We start from the raw sequence: 17,584 nt of genomic DNA, 5'->3' as shown, positions 1-17,584 counted from the left end.
TTAGCTGATGCTTTGTAAAGATTAAAGGGGTGGCCCCAATTACATTCCTACCATCATTATGCTACTATTGTGTCGAATTCAGAGGAAAAGAGAAGAATAGTTTTGTGCAATTAGGTATTTGATCACTTTCATATGCTTGTTTGGTTAAGGAACAGTTAGGAATCAATTTTAGTATCTGCATCAGATCACAAAACTGTCGTGTGTGTATATGAGTAATATAAGTAAACAATTTGATAATCTTGATTGGACTTGGCAGCCAATCTTATTAACTGGTAAATTACTACTTCTCGTAAGAACAGGAAATTTAAAACTCATAAGGTGAGAGATCAAACATTTCAAACTTTGAGCTTCAGCATTTCAATTATTTGTCCAAGAACTTTTTCTGATGTACCCTCAATTTCCCAAGCCTGTGCAGCCTCTTTGCTGACCTTCTGAACCATGGACCTCAACTTGTGATTGTGCGTTAGTTCTTCAATCTTCTCTTCAATCTCTTCCGACTTTACTACTCTCTCGCCCAGCCAACCCCAATGTTTTGGCCACAACCCCAACCCTGCCTTCTCCACCACCTCTGCATTAAACCTTTGGTCCCCGTGTAGTGGCCAAGCCAGCATGGGTACTCCTCTCTGAGCTGCTTCCATCACCGAATTCCAACCACAGTGGCTAAAGAATCCTCCTATTGCAGGATGTGCTAAAATCTCTTCCTGTTTAACCCACTCTTTAACAACTATCCCCGATTTCTTCTCTTCCATTTTTTCGAGGAGTGAACGTCCTACCAATTCTTCTATCTCTATTTCCTCTGCTTTATCTACTTTGACGGACTTTAATACCCAGAGGAACTTTTCCTTGCTCTTTAACAATCCTCCTCCTATTTCTTTTATTTGGTCCTTCGACATAGCTGTTCTACTTCCAAAGCTAACATATACAACCGATTTGGCAGGTTGTTCATCTAACCAAGAAAGATGAGAGCATTTTCCATGGCCTTCGTAAGGCTTGAAAGGTCCAATTGGCAGAAACTGAGGAAGAGTAATAGAGATCTTGCCACTGTTGAGGGCTCCAATTGTCTCCGCTTCAAACCAATGGAACGTGTTGGAAACAACACCTTTAACTTTGGAGATAGCTCGAGCGTTTGAGATCAACTGAGTTGTGAAGAGATTCTCTGGATTGAACAAAGGAGGAGGAATGTTCGATATTGAAAATGAAGGTAAACCAGGGAGCTGCAAGTTTTCGCAACTTCTTTCGAGACTCAAGTTGGGTAGGTGGGTAATAAGAGAAAAAAATCTAGCAGAAGTTGTACTTAAGATGTAGTAGGATATAGACAATGACGGATCATCAGCAAGCTGATCAACGCACGTTGCAGCAGCAAAGTCAAGAAAAAGAGCAGAGATAGGTGGAGATAAAGAAGATAGAAGAGGAGGAAGAAGATGAACAGAGCGAGTAATAGCTTCAAACTGGAGAAAGAAGGGATCACCATGAGGATTGGACGACTGGAGGGGAACGACATGAAAATCAAGGCGTTGAATGTGTGGATGCGCGGAAAAGAAGCTATTCAAATGGTTAGATTCAGCAGCGGAGACAATAGGCTGGGCTGTGAGTAAAGTGACCTTACAATTGCGAGAAGCTAACATGGAAGCGAAGCGAAGAAATGGCATCAAATGCCCCATTCCAGCACTTGGAAGTAGAGCGACATGAGGTTCCATCTTTCAAAATCTATCTACTCAAGTCGTGTTACTTCACCCGAGTCTCGTTTAAGAACGGCGATGATATACTTTTCTAAATTCCTGAAAAACTCTGTTTGTTTGGAGAAGTCTAGACTTGATATTTATTAGTTCTAAATTCTTCCCAACACAATTAACACCTACTGGTCCAACAACACTTGCTTGCATTTAATATTCTTTCATTTTGGCTATTAATTGTGCGAGTTAGGTTTCATTTAAGTTATCAACGGCCAGTATTTGTTTGATTTATAAATTCCAAAATCAGTTTAGAAGCACAGTAAACTGTTGTGTTCTATAAAGTACTGCATTGTTGGTGCAATTTTAAATGATACTGTTGACCAACGAGAGTTGTGGTGGAGTGGTAAGTACTCCTTCATCCTTAATCAAGAGGTCTTGGGTTCGAGTTCCCTTGGATACGGAGTCGCCTTTGTTAAAGAACGTTTTACCCCAATGTGGGACTTTCCAGCGTGAATCCGGATTTAGTCGGGCTCCAGTGTGGATACCTGGTGAATTTTTAGTTGATGAATGGACATATTCTTTCATACAATTACTAAAATGAAATGCTGATCACATATCTTTTTTTACAAATTTAAGAGAAATGCTAATTCAAATATTTACGTAGCATACAATTTAATTACAAAAACAGGAGTTACGATCAATATGTTCAATTTACCTCGTCCAGAAAAATAATGGAATAGAGTGTCAACTGAGTGCGGTAATACTAATAATTTTAACTTTTTAGGGTAACAAAATAGTTGAATGAACATACCCTTATCCCCTCCATCCATATTTACTTATTTGACTAGCCACACTTTTTAAGAAACAATAAACAAAATACTAATTTTACTAAGGGTAATTATAATACTTAATAATAAGGGTAAAATAGATATAAAATAATAAGTTATCGCTTAATTTTTTAAACTGTATAAGCAAAAATAAATAATTGTTTTTAACATAGTGGACAAATAACAAATATATACAGAGGGAGTATATAATCTTCTAAAGGCCCGTTTGATCATGTGAGATGAAATCATGATATAAAATTATATGAGATGAAATTGAAATTTTGTTTGAACATACAATTTGGATTTTCAAGTTGTAATTTTTGCTCATAAACATTAAAAAAATGCATAAATGTGAAAACTTTTAAAATTACCCCAATTCTTTATACAATCTTACCAAATAAGCAAAGTTCGTAACAAAAGTATAATATACTATCACAAAGCTATTCTTAAAAAAAATACAAATAAAAAAGTAAAATTGAACATAAGTTGTAGTGTATTAGAGCCCGTTTGGATGGGCTTAAAAAAAGTAACTTTTATGTATGAAGTGCTTTTAGAACTTTAAAGTGCTGAAAGTTATTTTTATAAATAAGCAGTTGAGTGTTTGGATAAAAGTGCTTAAATGAAGAAAATTATGTGAATTTTAGGGTTAAAAGAATAAAAAATGTAGTTTGGAAATTCAGTTAAAATATAAGGGATATAAAAGTAATTTTCATGGTCAAAGAAAATGACTTTAAGCACTTAGGAAAAAAAAGTTAGGAATCCTAACTTTTCATTTTTGACTGACTTTAAGAACTTTCTGGCTTAAAGTTAGCATTAGGCAAACATATCCAAAAGCTGAAAAGGGGCTTTAAGTTGATTTTGACCAACTTAAAGCCAATCCAAACTGGCTCTTACTCTTTACTTTGATCCATTTGTTGTACAACATTATTAGTAAATGTATCATCATGTCCATATTCCGTGAATATTTCATCACTCCTTTGGTATACTCGCAAAAAATTATGTAGATATAAAATAACGAGTTTTTGTACAAAATATAATTTTTAGGGTCAAATTTTGTATTAGAAAAATGTGAAAGCGTGATGGAATTCACACCCAATCTTTGCCAGTAGTGTCATCCTCCCCGCTAACTGTATGGGCGGGCTGTCCCTTGCTACTACGTTCTTTTAAGTTATGGATTAAAGAAACAAATGTAATTGAATGAAACAGCATGCGGGTTACACGTTCCACTGTGCCGAGATGTGAGGTGTGGTGATGATCACCCTGGGATATGCGCTAGCAGCGCCCTTGGCAGGCACTCCAGAATTCGCCAACACTCATGAAAACCCAAATCGATCGGTCCTCCATTCATCCGACCAGAGGCATGGATAACGAGACCACCTTCACAACCTTCTCCCTTCTATCCCTATATTGAAATAAGCTAAGCTTTCTGGAGAATTTGAAATTATATTTCACGTTCAAACGTTATTTTCATCTCATAATTTCAAATCACAAGATGAAATCACATTTCTATTTCATCTCACGTACAAACGCTATTTATAGCATCAAACGTGCGATTTTGGACATATTGCCATTAAGCTGTCTGAAATGAAGTTGGGTTGGGCTTAGGATGGGCTTTAGATCCAAATTGAACGTGTTCTTGACGACGTCGTTTTGCTCCTCCTTCGTCTACTCCAGTTCAATCCTCCGCGGAATCTCCATTTCCGACTAGCAGTGAAGTAAGTACGAAGAAGTTGTTGCCATGAACACCTGCAAAACCCTAGTTCGCTCCTCAATTTCGTTTCTTGAGTTACAAACTCGAAGCAGCTACCGGAGAAGTTTTTCTTCTCACATTTCATCCATTTTTTCTCCTTTGCGGCCGCTGCCTCTACTATCTCTCAATCCAGGTACCTATTTAAAGTGTTTGCTTAATGATACAACCAGGTACTTCTATGTTGTATCTACGTTTGTACGCTTCTGTATTAACCTCATTCTCTATCGTATTTCGTTTTGAAATTTGCAAGTAGCATTCAGTATCGAACCCTGTAGATCCACTTCAAGACGATATGGCAGCACTCAAGGAGAAATTTCACTGGAAACTTCGGAGGAAATGGCAGTTCCGCATGTTGCCGTTGAAATTCCGGAGGAAAAATCCAAAGACACAGTAGAGGAGTTGCTATACAACAGAGATGATGTATCAAAGCTGATGAAAATGGAACGCAGGCCTGATACGGAGGGCCTGGGTCATCAGGAGCATTGGTTTCCATATTTGGATAAAGTTAAGGCGGGAAGTGTGTCTTTGAGTAGTTCGGAGATATTGGAAGCATTGAATCCGTATATAATGGATTCGAGGAAAGAGAGGTTTCGCCATGCTGTAAAGAATAGGACATATTCAGTATGTTTGGTGGTTGAAGGTTTGAGTGATTTTGGCAATGTTTCAGCTACATTTCGCTCAGCTGATGCACTGGGCATTCAGTCAGTCCATGTTGTAGCTTGTGACAGTTCGAAAAGGTGCTCAGCACTTTAGGTGAAAATGCATTTTTGTTTCTCACCATGCTCATTGCTCCATATTGATTGATTATTGGCAGATTTAGTTTCCCCTCATTTGGCAAGGAAAAAAAGAAGAATGTTTGATCCTGTGTTTTTAGCCAACTCACGGTTATAATCAGTGAAAAAATGCATTTTGTGGTTTACTTAGTCGTCATGTTGATTAAAGGTTTAGTGCAAAGAATTCCAGTATTGGTTTACTGTCTAACTGCCAAAAAGAACCTGTCAAAGCTCCAAAAATTTTGGTTTTGCATGAAGAGAACAGTATTTATAGGCTAATTAGCTTTGTTGAGCATTGTTTGTGCAAGTGCCTTGATATTTACTATCTGCCTACAGGTACAGGGAGAATCGACATGTCAGCATGGGAGCTGAGAAATGGTTGGATATCGAACTATGGGATTCTGTTCATGAGTGTTTCAAAGTTTTGAAATCACGTGGTTATCGCATTGCGACAACACATCTTGGAATGGACACGGTATAATGGTCCTCTCTTATTTCTGATACTGCATTGCCAGTGAAAATTTGTATGCTCAGTTTTGTGTTTCTTTTTTTTAGTGTTTTCTCAAGATGTTTATTGAATGTTGTATTTCTGTTGTAGGTTTCTGTGTACGATATGGACTGGTCATGCCCAACTGCAATTGTTGTGGGAAATGAACTTAGGTAAGTGCTATATTCTACTGACCTGGTTCAAGAATAGTTATTCAGCTTTGATCCTATTCCTACCCGCTGGCAGGGAATACTATATTTTGTCACATATACACTGTAATCATTAGCATATGCGGCCAGGTTTTATGTTAGAATGTGTAATCAGTTTCTTTCTTGTCTTCTTTGGTTCTCTGTTTTAACGATTTTCTTTGTGCTGAAGATCTTATTCTATTTCCTTGTAAAAGCAGAGATAATAGCAATTTTGCTTCTTTGCAAGTTTGCATGGATGGACTATGATTAATTTTTCTGAGATAAACCACAACTAGATAAGATATTGTTGTTTGTAGGGGAATAAGTGACGAGGCTCTTGGATCATCAGACTTGCACTGCAGTATTCCAATGAAAGGCATGGTAGACTCGTTCAATGTTTCTGTTGCTGCTGGCCTTCTTATGCACCATGCCATCTGTGACAGAACTTCTCGCTTGGTGCGTTCCCCATAGTGCTGCTGAACATCCATTTAATTCTTATTTCTAATCCCTTTCTAATATTTTCTCCTCTGATGGAGTGGGGCTGGGATCATAGGATTGCTGTACATCCAATGTAAATGAGAAAACAATAGGCTAGGATTACCTTTTATTTTGTGTGATACACGCATTTCTGTTTTTTCCCTCCTTTCAGATGGGGGTGTGGGCTAAAGGTTATACATGCTTTATTAGCTACAAAGTATGGTTTTTTCCCCCTCTTTTTAGCTTTTTGTGGTAATGGGAAATAGTGGTACAATCATCTGCCAATGTTGCTTCTCTCCTAACAATTGAGTTCCCACACTATTCCTATGGTGTTAAATCTTTTGAACTTGTTCCAAATTTGGTTGTTGACATCAACCTGAAGTAATTGAATTCTCTCCTGTATTATTATACGTTGAAAAATTCTGAACTTTGTTAAGGTGAAGGTGTAGTTGATCATAGTTGCTTAAAATCTCACCTGCACAAGCATCTAGCCATCTTTTATTTATGAACTCGAAGATTCCACTTACAGAAAGTTGTTTTCTTTTTTCTTTTTAAGGGATGCCATGGTGATCTAACTAGTGAGGAAGGCCAAATCTTGCTAGCAGAGTTTTCTTTGCGCCACAACGATAATGCAATTCGAATTGCTCAAGAATATGCAGAAAGAAAGATAGGTGAGCTTAAATCAAAGCTTTAAGTGATCAAACTAGTTTTAGAAGGAAGGTGTGCCTATTTGCACGTAGCGCCAGGTACTTTCCTACAGAACTAATGACCTATACTAACATCTTTTTTTCAAATATGACTATTTTTTGTTTCATGTGTTTAGATTTTGAATGACTGTTGATTTTCATTTTTAATTATTGTCAGATCTTCCATGTATATTCCCAGACATTTGAACAACTGAGCAGCTGAGCATTTGCATTTGGAACTGATGCAAACTTATGTATAGCTTTTACTTTGTACTCTTTTTTATTCTTACATTGAACAACCACTTTTTGAGGTTTAACAGTTTATTGCATTTTTTAATTTCATAGAGAAAATATCTCACAAAAATGTTGAGGATTCTGCTATAAGTGCTATTGTATTTGAACTATAGCACCAGTTTTAAAAGACTTGGCAACATAATTTTTTTTAAAGGAGTTGCTCACACAAAGATAGCAAATTCCCTTGACATTTAATGCTCAGATTCATCTTCTGATCTTCACACTTTCTTTCTTTAACCTCCCTAATCCCCTAAAACAAGTTTAAAGATTGGCAAAGTGAGGGGTGAAAAAAAAATCAAAAGAAAATCTTAGCAAAGTGTCACGGACTTAGACTTCTAAGGATCTAGAGTCTTCCACTAACCTTTCCAAGACTCTAGATTCTTCTACCTTCTTCAAGATCAAGTGGCGGGCCATAACAAAAGGCTCCATTTGATTGTGTTGAGAAAGGATAAACAACTCATTTTGCAAGGAAATGGAATGCCTAGTAGGACTACATTCAAATGAAATTACGAGAACATAAATATACCATTTTTCAGAAGATTCCCTTGTTTACAAAACATAAATTCCTATAGTTACTGGGGACACCGACAAGTGAAAAGAAGAACTACCCCATAGAGGGAAAAAAAGATAAGCATATGATTTTCTAGTTTTACCAAAACAGGTTTTACCATTGATCACTTGACTCAATATAATAAATGATCAGGGGCAAAAGCAGAAAAAGAGATATCCCTACTTAATCAAATTTGAAGTATCCGTTGTTTGTATGGTTGTTTTTGTGTGTTGCAAATTCAAATCCTCCCCAGGCTTCTGCAGTGCATGGGACCGGATGAACTCTTCGATTTTCGCCTTCAACTCAGTGTCGGGAATCAACATGTCCGCAGTTAGATGAGACCGGTTAAACGGGTCTGTCTGTAAACCAGTAGAAACACGTGAAAAATTGCAATCTTCTTCCTAAGCGGAATAAAAGACCAAGAAACAGAGGCTTACACTATCACTAAGAAGGTGCCGCTGAATAACAGGCCGGTCCACTGTTATCCTTGAAGAGGGAAGAATGACGGGATCCTTCATTAAAGTATACTGCAAATCGAATAAAGATTGGTCCCAGTGAAGAACATGAATATGGATGCTATCTATCTCTCGTGAATTAGGAGCTTACTTGATTTGACTTTTTGAGTAAAAAGGCGATACTTACTTGGATTGGATCAAGGAATTCATCAGGAATGTCTCCAAGAGCAGCCTCAGCATCCATTGCTTCTGAAGCTGCAATCTTGGCCTTTGCACCAAGGTCGATGAACTCTTGTATGACCCTCATGTCTTCACCAATTCTTCTAAGGACATCAGCTGCAGCACTAAATATCTGGACCAAATCCAACTTGTTACACCAAAGATCAATCAGAGGAATAAATTTAAGAAGCAATTAACTTGAAGAGTAAGAACCTGATCACTGTACGATCGACCATCTCTTATAATTGCAGATGGAAAGATATTCTCCTTATCTCCTCTCGCTAAATGCACATATATTTTCACAATCTTCACATGCATTACAAAAGAAATTGTAAAACTTCTACATAAGTATCTTCCTCTTTGATTCTAGGAAGGATAATATGGAGTCTACAAGGACACACTAAACAAAAAGAAAATGTTTGCGACTTCATGGAACAGGGGATTACCTAGGAAATGTGATAACTTGAGACAAAAAAAAAAGCTAAATAACAAGGAAATACATTTTTGTTTGTGTCAGAAAGAAAAGAAAAACCGGACAGAGCTTTGACAAAATTCAGACCAGAGACCCCATCAACAATCATGTTAGATTTTGTTAAACACAATGATACACTAGGAAAATACAACAGCTTAAGACACACTTAATGCAAATGCTACTTGGTGCTATAATATGCAACAAATTACTTGCTTTAGATTCTTGAACTGATGAGCCGTGAAATAACAGCTCATTTGACATCAAATGCATACAGTTTAGGTGTCCTCACTCCTCAATGCATGATTAGCTAGTATTCTTATGTTTATTTTGTTTGATTTCAAGGAAAGTGGCCTAAGATGCCAAAAAGGAGCAAAAGTTATCAAACCACAGAAAAGCCCTAATCTGCGGCCTGCAGAACCAGACTGCAGGTCCAATCTATAATTGATTTTTTTAATTAAAATTTGTTGACATGGAATTTATTTCTAACCAAAAATTTAAAAAATAAAAAGATATCCATTTAAACCATGTCATGACCCACCCACTTGACCCAACCCACAAATATAATATTGACCCTTTTTCCCCAAAATATAATAGTTAAGATTTATTATTTTAAGAACCTTTGAATTCTGTTTGTTTTATGATCTTTTTTTCTACACTGTGTTTAATTGGTGTTTATACGGAACATCATCACAATTTGAAATTTTTTTAAGCATAGTGCTAGCTGAAGAAGTCAGGGAGATATTGTTCTGAGTTTAAGGGATAATGTAATAGAGGTTGTCCAAAATAATATGGTGGGTGAGGTAGAGGATGACAATTTCATTGATCCCGATTATATTTTTAGAGGGTAGGATCAACTGGGCGGGTCATTAAATGGTTTAAATGAATATCTTTTTAATTTCTAAAATTTTGGTTAGAAATAAAAGTTTCATGTCAACAAATTTTAATAAAAAATCAATTAAATAGGTTGAGTGACTTTGTAAGTAAAACACTCATAGTTGAGTGACTTTTGAGTTAAAAATCAAAGTTGAGTGACTTTTGAATTAAAAACCAAAGTTGAGTGACTTTCTGAGAAAAGAGTCCTTAGTTGAGTGACCATTTGAGATATTAGAAACAAGGATTGTTGGAGATGAGGCAATGGTGCCAATTTAGGTAGCGAGCAAGCAATCTAGTAAAGAACTTGATTCACCTGTTTCAGCAACTCTTTCGGACGGAACTCATACTTTTCAGGGTCTTTCAAGCTAAGAGATTTTCTTTGTGGACCCACCAGCTGAAGTAAGAAGTAATTCAACATGCTAGCAACTCTTTCCACCTGGAAAACCAATTTGAGAAAAGTTCAGGGAAAAGATTAAAAGCCACAGCTTCACCGACTATAATACGATACAACAACAAGTGAAATTGAATAGTGAACATACCATCTCAGGAAGAAGAAAAGGGACAGTAATTTGTTCTGAAGTAAATGCTAACAGGCTCACATCTTCATTTGCCAACTTCATATCAATTCGAATTATCTAAAACAACCAGCATCTTTCACTTACACTATGAACATATTACATAACTTTAGTAAATAAAAACATTTAAAGATTTAAAGACTGACATTCTCTTGTGAATGGAACAACCGGGTTCTCTCCTGCCTTTCTTGAGCTGGTCTTCTCTCCCATTCTGCTGTGTTAGACATTTCAGCTTCCAGCTCTTTTAGTTCAAGAATTTTATTAAGACTTTCATCGAGAAGATAGATGCTATCATTAATCAAGAAGTTCAAGAAATTCAAATAAACACCCTTCTCCTCCTCCTTGGCAATCTGCAATATTGAAGTTACAGATGGAGTGTTATTGGAGAGTGGTTCAAGCATTATGTTATACAATGTCTATAGCAAAATATCACCCAAAATGATAAAAACTCCAACCTGTCTCCATGCATTCCGGTGACTTGGAACTTGCCAAAGATATTCAAGTAGTTCAGCAATGTTGTGGCGGATATTAAATTTATCATAGAACTGCAGCACACGGAGACATTTCATTTAAAAAGCACACAGTGGAAGCCTCTATCATCAACTGAACTGATGCAACTAAGCGGTCGTTTAGTAGGATGCATTAGAAAAAATAATGCATGCATTAGTTTGTGTACTACCAATACTTTGTTTGGTACACTTTTTCAATCTATGTATAACTAATGCACTCTATTTGGTGTTATGTTAGGTATAATTAATACATGGAAACCACAGTATTAGCAATGCAAGGGATTTTAATGCATGCATTATTATAGTTAAAGACACAATTAGCCCTCAAAACCCTTTCCACATCCTCTCTACTGTATTTATGGAGGGTATTTTTCTAAACAAATAATTTTTTTTAAAAAAATATGCAATGCATGTTATTTTTGATATACCAAACCAAACACTGCATTAGAAATAATCTCAGTATAACTAATACCGGCATTTGTAATTCACCATATCCAGGCATTCAACACTATTCTTATTCACCCTACCAAACGACCCCTAACTAAATAATTTGGAATACCAGCAGCATTGATTGAAGGCTTAATCAGAGAGAAGACTAACATTCATCACCACATTTTCTTTAAGTGAAACTGCAATTTCTTTCCCTTAATCCCTGGCCACCCTACTTTTTAAGAAAATTTTGAAGACAGAGACCAGCATTTAACCTCTTTATGGTGAAACAAGTATCACCAGAGAACCAAGAAAACCCAAAACCTCTGACTTCCAAAAAAGAGGAAAAAAATCTGATGACATAACCCAGCATTCAAACCTCTTTATGCTGAAATAATAACAGCAGAGATCCAATAAAACAGTATTTGAAACCTCTGGGCAAAACGAGTCCCGCTTAACAGCCATACTTCAAAAAATATAACTTCTTTAACTTCAAATTTCAAAATCCCTTCAAAAAAGCCCTTTTGAGGAACTGTTGATAAGATGATCTATACTTAGAACTGCATTTGGTAAGCCTTTTTTTCAAAAAATTTAGGCTGATAAGTTGGTAAGCATATGTCAACAGTCATGGAGAAACATACCTACAAACATAGTTTCTTGGAGAATATCTACTTTACAATAGACTCTTCCTAAAATGTCACAGTAGTAGTACTTCAAGAAATATCTTTTATGAGAGGAAAATATTAATTACTTTTTTCAGAGACCATAGGGGGGAATTGGATTATTGGTTACACTAAGGCATGCGCTCATAATACTGCCAACCTGGTGGAACTTCTAGCAATCTTCCATGGGCTACAAATAGCAGGGGATAAAGATCTCCAACCTTTGGAGATCAACATCGACGCAGTAGAAGCTACTACCATGATAACTAATGGCCATTTACCATAAAACAACATAATCTTTGGATGAAGGTTACTAATACAGCAGTTGGGGGCACCAGTTCTCCGAAACATATGCAGGGAACAGAATAGGATGGCTGATGTGCTGGCAAAGGAGGGGGATAGAAGTGCATTTTTTGAACCAAGGTGTTTGGCAGTTCCTCCAGTGTATGACGGGGACTAATTTTTGCTAGGAATATTTCTGTTTGTAATATTCACAATTATGGCCAGATATTGGCTCCACTATCATCAAATGGGGCATCACTGAACTAATAATGTTGCCAATTATTACTTAATTAATATATTAAGCATCCTTTTAACCAAAAAAAAACATTGATTACTTTTAAGCTATAACACATTACTGACAACCCTCGAGAAAAAGTATACATATTTTGACACTCCAGCCAGATGTTAAGAATCTCCACTTTGAGAAGGTAAGGGTGAAATGAAAGGCCGGTGACCTGGAGTCTTGAAAATGAACGACACAAGCAGGACAAAGTAAGTTCAAGTTTCAGATCCTGCGAGCCTTTAAAAATAACTGATAAAGTTATGCAAAAAGAAAGAACTAACATCAACGATCAGAAAGGAAAAAAACTAGCATCAAATATCACTACTTCCTGAGCAGGGTGGAATTTTATAGGAACAGATTCACTTCTCAAAGCACATATCTCCTGATAAAAGCACAAAAGCATTACCTGCGTGTGGGAACCTGTAAATTCAATGTCAACATAAAGCTTCAAAAGATTTTTCACAAGGTACTCCAGAGATAGTTGATGCCCCTCAAACAAAGTAGACGTCGCAGTGGAACCGCTGCATTAAAAATTCACTTAGAGAGGCGACAGCAACAAGATTCCCAGCAGACGCAGACAAATAATAGTAGAAGTAATTTTAAAAAATGCAATATCACAAAAGATTATATTTGAATCACCTTCTGCGGGGCATCCAACAGTTTAGGACTTCAACCATCTTTGCTCTAAGGTAAGGGTTTCTGATATATTCTGGACTTGCCATGAACATGATAATGAAATTAATGAAGTCGTCCTGTCAAGCAATGCAAAAAGAGAATTGCATATGAAAAAGGAACACATGAAGAACAAGAATATGAATGGAAATAAAAAGATCACGAATAAACCTACCAGCAAGACACCATCCAAAGCTCTAGGAATTCGAGAAGCAAATATTAGCAGCTCCATGGCATCTTCTACGAAGTGCTCAGGCATAGATGCAAATTCCATAGGGCAAGGGGAAGGTAAGGGCATCTTAAAACCACCAACAAGCCCGACCAGCCAAACAACCATCAACCTGTAGAAGGATAATGCACGCTGGAGAAGTCCCCCATCCTGAAAACAAGGCAATCTTTTTAACTCTGTATACCAATAATATAAGTAGGGAAATGCAGAGATATAGCTTACATCTATTCAAATCTAGGATGCTGTTTATTGCACATTTTATATTTTACCCCAAAAAAATCACATATGCTCAGAAAAGGTAAAGACAGTCACTACAAGTTGACACCCACATTAAGGAGCTACTTTGCTTGAAAACAGCAAAGTATAACATTGAGTACAATATAATAAAAGCGGCCTAACCCATCGGTGACCCCTCAAAGTTGGCACCAACTTTCACTTAGACACCTCAACTAAGCTTTGTTCATTTTGGACACCTCAAGTAAGGTTCTGATGTGTCATTTTGACACTTTTTTTTACAATCACCCAAATATCTAAAGTGTGTGTAATACACTTGACGCTGATGTGTCAAAGTGACCAATTAAATGAAGAAACGTGACAGATATATCAAAAAATAATTTTAAAATAATGACTTTTGATTAGAAAAAAAGTGGTCATTAACTTCATTTAATTGGTCACTTTGACACATCAGCGGCAAGTGTATTACACACACTTTAGATATTTGGGTGATTGTAAAAAAAAGTGTCAAAATGACACATCGGAACCTTACTTGAGGTGTCTAAAATGAACAAATCTTAATTGAAGTGTCTAAGTGAAAGTTGGTGCCAACTTTGAGGGGCCACCGATGGGTTCCGCCTAATAAAAGCATCTATAAAAAGAGAATCCCTTCACATTCTCAAGATTGCATAATCCTACTAAGTATTAAAAAAGGAGAAGTTTATATACCCTTAATATTTGGGCTTCATAGCATAATTTCTCCTGTGAATAAGACTCAAGATCTTTTTCCAAGCGAGATATTTCCTGCTGCAACTGTGGCGATGGTGCTTGTTCTAGCATGGTTTTCATGGTAGACAAATTATCTTCGCATCTTGAAATGTCCTAAAGATGATAATTAAATAGTTAGTTTGGTACAAACACCTTGACCTTACCACATTAACCTTTCATCCACTGTTACATATGGTTCAAGATATCCTTCTTTCACCAAGTATAGTTTAGTATTTCCTTTCTTCAAATTCCAGCTCCTCACCTGAACAAGATGCTTAAAATCTGAAAATGCTTTTAGGAGGCCCAGGTTCAGCACCCGTGCAGTCATGAAGAAGCATTCACATATGAAGGGGTATCTAGCTTTATCACTACTACTTGATATTGGGTTGTTATGGTTGAGAATTGAAGGTCCACCAGAAGCATTCCCGGAGCTTGTAGCTTCCTGAGATGCCAACAACCGATTTTCCCCATCACTGCCTTCTTTAGAGACGTCAACTTTCCCAGGATTATTTTGATTTATCCATTCAGAGACTTCTTCTGATGATGCATGCATAGCAGTCAACCCCCTGGTATGAAGCATAGGCAATCTTAAAGCAACAAACACACATGCAGATGAAAGGGGGAGAATATGGGGAAGAAGAAAAATTCACCTCAGTTCCAGACGGGTGCTAGAAAACACATATTGGGGATCGATCTTGTCGCGTTTTGTCAAATTGGCATCTAAGAAAGGTTCACAGAGCCGAAGCATAACAGCACTGAGGTTTACAAACATGCCTGAACTAGCACAAGATAATGGATCAGCCTGCAAAGCATAATATTTTTGAAGTTACGGCAGAGTAGAAAAACCTGGAACATCCGCACATAGCAGGGTGAAAAGGTATAAGTGGAATTAAGTATCTATCGCAGAGCCAACAGATGCACACTTTACAGGTCTGTTTCACATTTTACAGCTCCATAGTGTGATCTGGAGAGAAATCCTACCTGCAACTGTGCCCTTGACGAATTTTTGTTTATAACTGCTGCAAGATATCCAAGGACATTTTCACGAATGGTTGAATTTTTCAGAAGAGACATAAGGACTTCAGCCAAGCCATCATACAAGTTATTCATAACAGTTTTGATAGTTGTGAAAGAAGATAGGAGATCAGCAGGACGACGTGTTGCAGATTCCGAGAAACACTGCTGGCTGTTGTCCAACACAAGTGAAACAATCTATCAGTCCTTTGTAGAAAATAGAAGTCTTCAACAGAGAATACGTCAATGCAAAATCACTTAGACTATCTTCGCTCACCAAGGGTCATAAATGGCCAACCCCCCAACCCCCTTCTTATTGGTTAGAGAATGAGAGATATGCATATGCTAAAGTCACCGATGCCAAAGAGATCCATCAATTAGCTTGATGATGCCCGAAAAATCAACAGTTTCAAGGTAAAAAGATAAGGAATGTTTCCTCCTAGCTCGTTGTACTTGAGAGAATGAAGTTTAAATGTAAAATTGTAAAGACATGCTCTTTCACAAGTTAGAATGAAGAAAAAGCATGATAACAAAGATTGAACAAGTATTAAAGGCTGTCGTGTCTGTTTCTCTAATTGATTTTACAATGGGATAAAACTTTTCTTCAATGTATAAAGTCAGACAATACACTTGAGGAAACAGCACATAACTAAAGAGACTAAGAGATAAATTTTAACCCACCCAACATCCGGCTGACTCTTGAAGATTGTATGGTCAGGCAATGCACTGACATGAAAGAAAGGACCCAAAATGCTTGTCATCTCGATAACTCTTCCATTCATATAAACACTATTTGGAATCCACCAAGGATGATTGACCAGAGACTTGGCACCTACTGGATACTTAACCAAAAATAATAAAGCTCTAAGAGGCTGCTGAAAATTACCCAAAGCTGAAACCTTTAGCACAGTCCCTCTCAAATCCTCATACAACTGCTTCAGTATTGGGTCCATACTATCAAAATCTCCATCCTTAAATAACTCATCCAAAAAACCAGGTGGACTTGACACTCCTCCACTGCCACTACCCCCACCAAACACATCCACAGAACTTGAAACCTCTGAAAACAACAAAGGAAGCAACAGAGATACATTCGCTGGTGTCATATCCCAGTTGGGAAACATGTCAGGATTCCCTAAATGTATCCGACAGTATGATACAGCAAGTCTCTTTACTTGCTTGACCACCAATTCCATCTCAGCCCTAACATTCTTATCCTTCATGGACGCAATCTTCTTCCCCTCTTCGTGTGCCCGACGATAACAGTTGACCAAATACTGAAAAGGGGGTTCCGCCGATACAAAATTGCCTGAAAGTCGATCGATTAAAACCCTCTCCATCAAATCCCTAGACAACCTTAATTCTTTGCCCTCGCTTAGAATCTCCGCCGCCGTCATCTCTAAATACACAGCGCGTGCATCACTTTCCATTGAATCAACAAGTGATACAAGTAAGATTTTCCGAAGAATTATGTCCTCGATCTCCGCCGGCGTCCTCTGTGGTTTAGTAGTCGCCATGATTTCAACAACAATAAATTTTGTGGAAACAGAAAAATTGATGATTAGGGAGAAAGGAATTTGCTAGAAATTGAGAGAAAAGGAGCTGGATTTACAAACTAAAACCATGATTAAAATAAGTGTAATGGGAGATTAGCAGATGAAATTGGAGAAACCATAGAATTGAAGGGAGAAGCATCCTCTACAGGTAACTCCTAATACGGCGTCGTTCCCTAATGGGTTTGGGAGTGTTTTAAACTGGTACTTCTACAACTATATATATTGATTATTGATATGTTATTGTTATATTTTTTGCGCGATTGAATAAACATTTCAGATCAATTCATTATAATAATTACTGTATATTTTATTTCATTAAGTTATTAAATATTTTCAATAAGTAAAATATCTTATTACGTAATTTTATTTAAAATAATTTCGAATGTAATCACTTTGGGATAATAATTCATTTTGAATTTGATCTATAATATTCATTCATGGATTGATATATTGATTTGAACAATTCATATTTGTAGAGGTTAAATATGTATAGGCTTTCACGTTGAACTAGATTAAGTTGAGTTAATCGAAACTAAATTTTTATACAATAAATTCAAGTCAAGTTTGAGTATAATTTAAATATGCGAAATGAATTAGCTTTTTAATTTACTTTGTATTCAAGATTAACTCAAAAAAAATAAACATAAATAATTGATTAAGAAAAGTAA

At 36.8% G+C, this 17,584-nt stretch overlaps 3 protein-coding genes across 6 annotated transcripts; 1 reads left to right on the top strand and 2 right to left on the bottom strand.

Moving 5' to 3' along the window:
- Window positions 1-120: 120 nt before the first annotated feature.
- Window positions 121-1,918, bottom strand: LOC129873925 (UDP-glycosyltransferase 708C1-like). The gene has a single exon (XM_055949117.1). The coding sequence runs from the start codon at window positions 1,695-1,697 to the stop codon at window positions 336-338; it is 1,362 nt and encodes a 453-aa protein (XP_055805092.1). The 5' UTR covers window positions 1,698-1,918; the 3' UTR covers window positions 121-335.
- Window positions 1,919-4,080: 2,162 nt separating this feature from the next.
- On the top strand, window positions 4,081-7,308 carry LOC129874410 (uncharacterized). 4 transcript variants are annotated; one of them, XM_055949696.1, is made up of 7 exons: window positions 4,081-4,383; window positions 4,504-4,987; window positions 5,360-5,498; window positions 5,622-5,683; window positions 6,016-6,154; window positions 6,732-6,846; window positions 7,040-7,308. In XM_055949696.1, the coding sequence occupies exons 1-7, from the start codon at window positions 4,239-4,241 to the stop codon at window positions 7,066-7,068; spliced, it is 1,113 nt and encodes a 370-aa protein (XP_055805671.1). In that variant the 5' UTR covers window positions 4,081-4,238; the 3' UTR covers window positions 7,069-7,308. The 4 variants fall into 4 exon arrangements, with proteins under 4 accessions (XP_055805671.1, XP_055805673.1, XP_055805670.1 ...); XM_055949698.1 differs by having other exon boundaries at window positions 6,732-6,921; XM_055949695.1 differs by having other exon boundaries at window positions 4,501-4,987.
- Window positions 7,309-7,650: 342 nt separating this feature from the next.
- LOC129874409 (probable ubiquitin conjugation factor E4) lies at window positions 7,651-17,103 on the bottom strand. The gene is made up of 16 exons (XM_055949694.1): window positions 16,042-17,103; window positions 15,328-15,532; window positions 14,997-15,148; window positions 14,609-14,912; window positions 14,308-14,460; window positions 13,312-13,515; window positions 13,104-13,216; window positions 12,871-12,985; window positions 10,755-10,844; window positions 10,446-10,649; window positions 10,264-10,359; window positions 10,038-10,160; window positions 8,593-8,685; window positions 8,348-8,512; window positions 8,143-8,232; window positions 7,651-8,064 (listed from the first exon to the last, which is right to left on the bottom strand). The coding sequence occupies exons 1-16, from the start codon at window positions 16,875-16,877 to the stop codon at window positions 7,885-7,887; spliced, it is 3,123 nt and encodes a 1,040-aa protein (XP_055805669.1). The 5' UTR covers window positions 16,878-17,103; the 3' UTR covers window positions 7,651-7,884.
- Window positions 17,104-17,584: the final 481 nt, after the last annotated feature.

The sequence above is a fragment of the Solanum dulcamara genome, chromosome 11 (genome assembly GCF_947179165.1).
Source record: "Solanum dulcamara chromosome 11, daSolDulc1.2, whole genome shotgun sequence".
Classification (NCBI taxonomy): Eukaryota; Viridiplantae; Streptophyta; class Magnoliopsida; order Solanales; family Solanaceae; genus Solanum; species Solanum dulcamara.
Note: the sequence above shows the minus strand (reverse complement) of the source record. Positions and strands in the feature narration are given on the sequence as shown.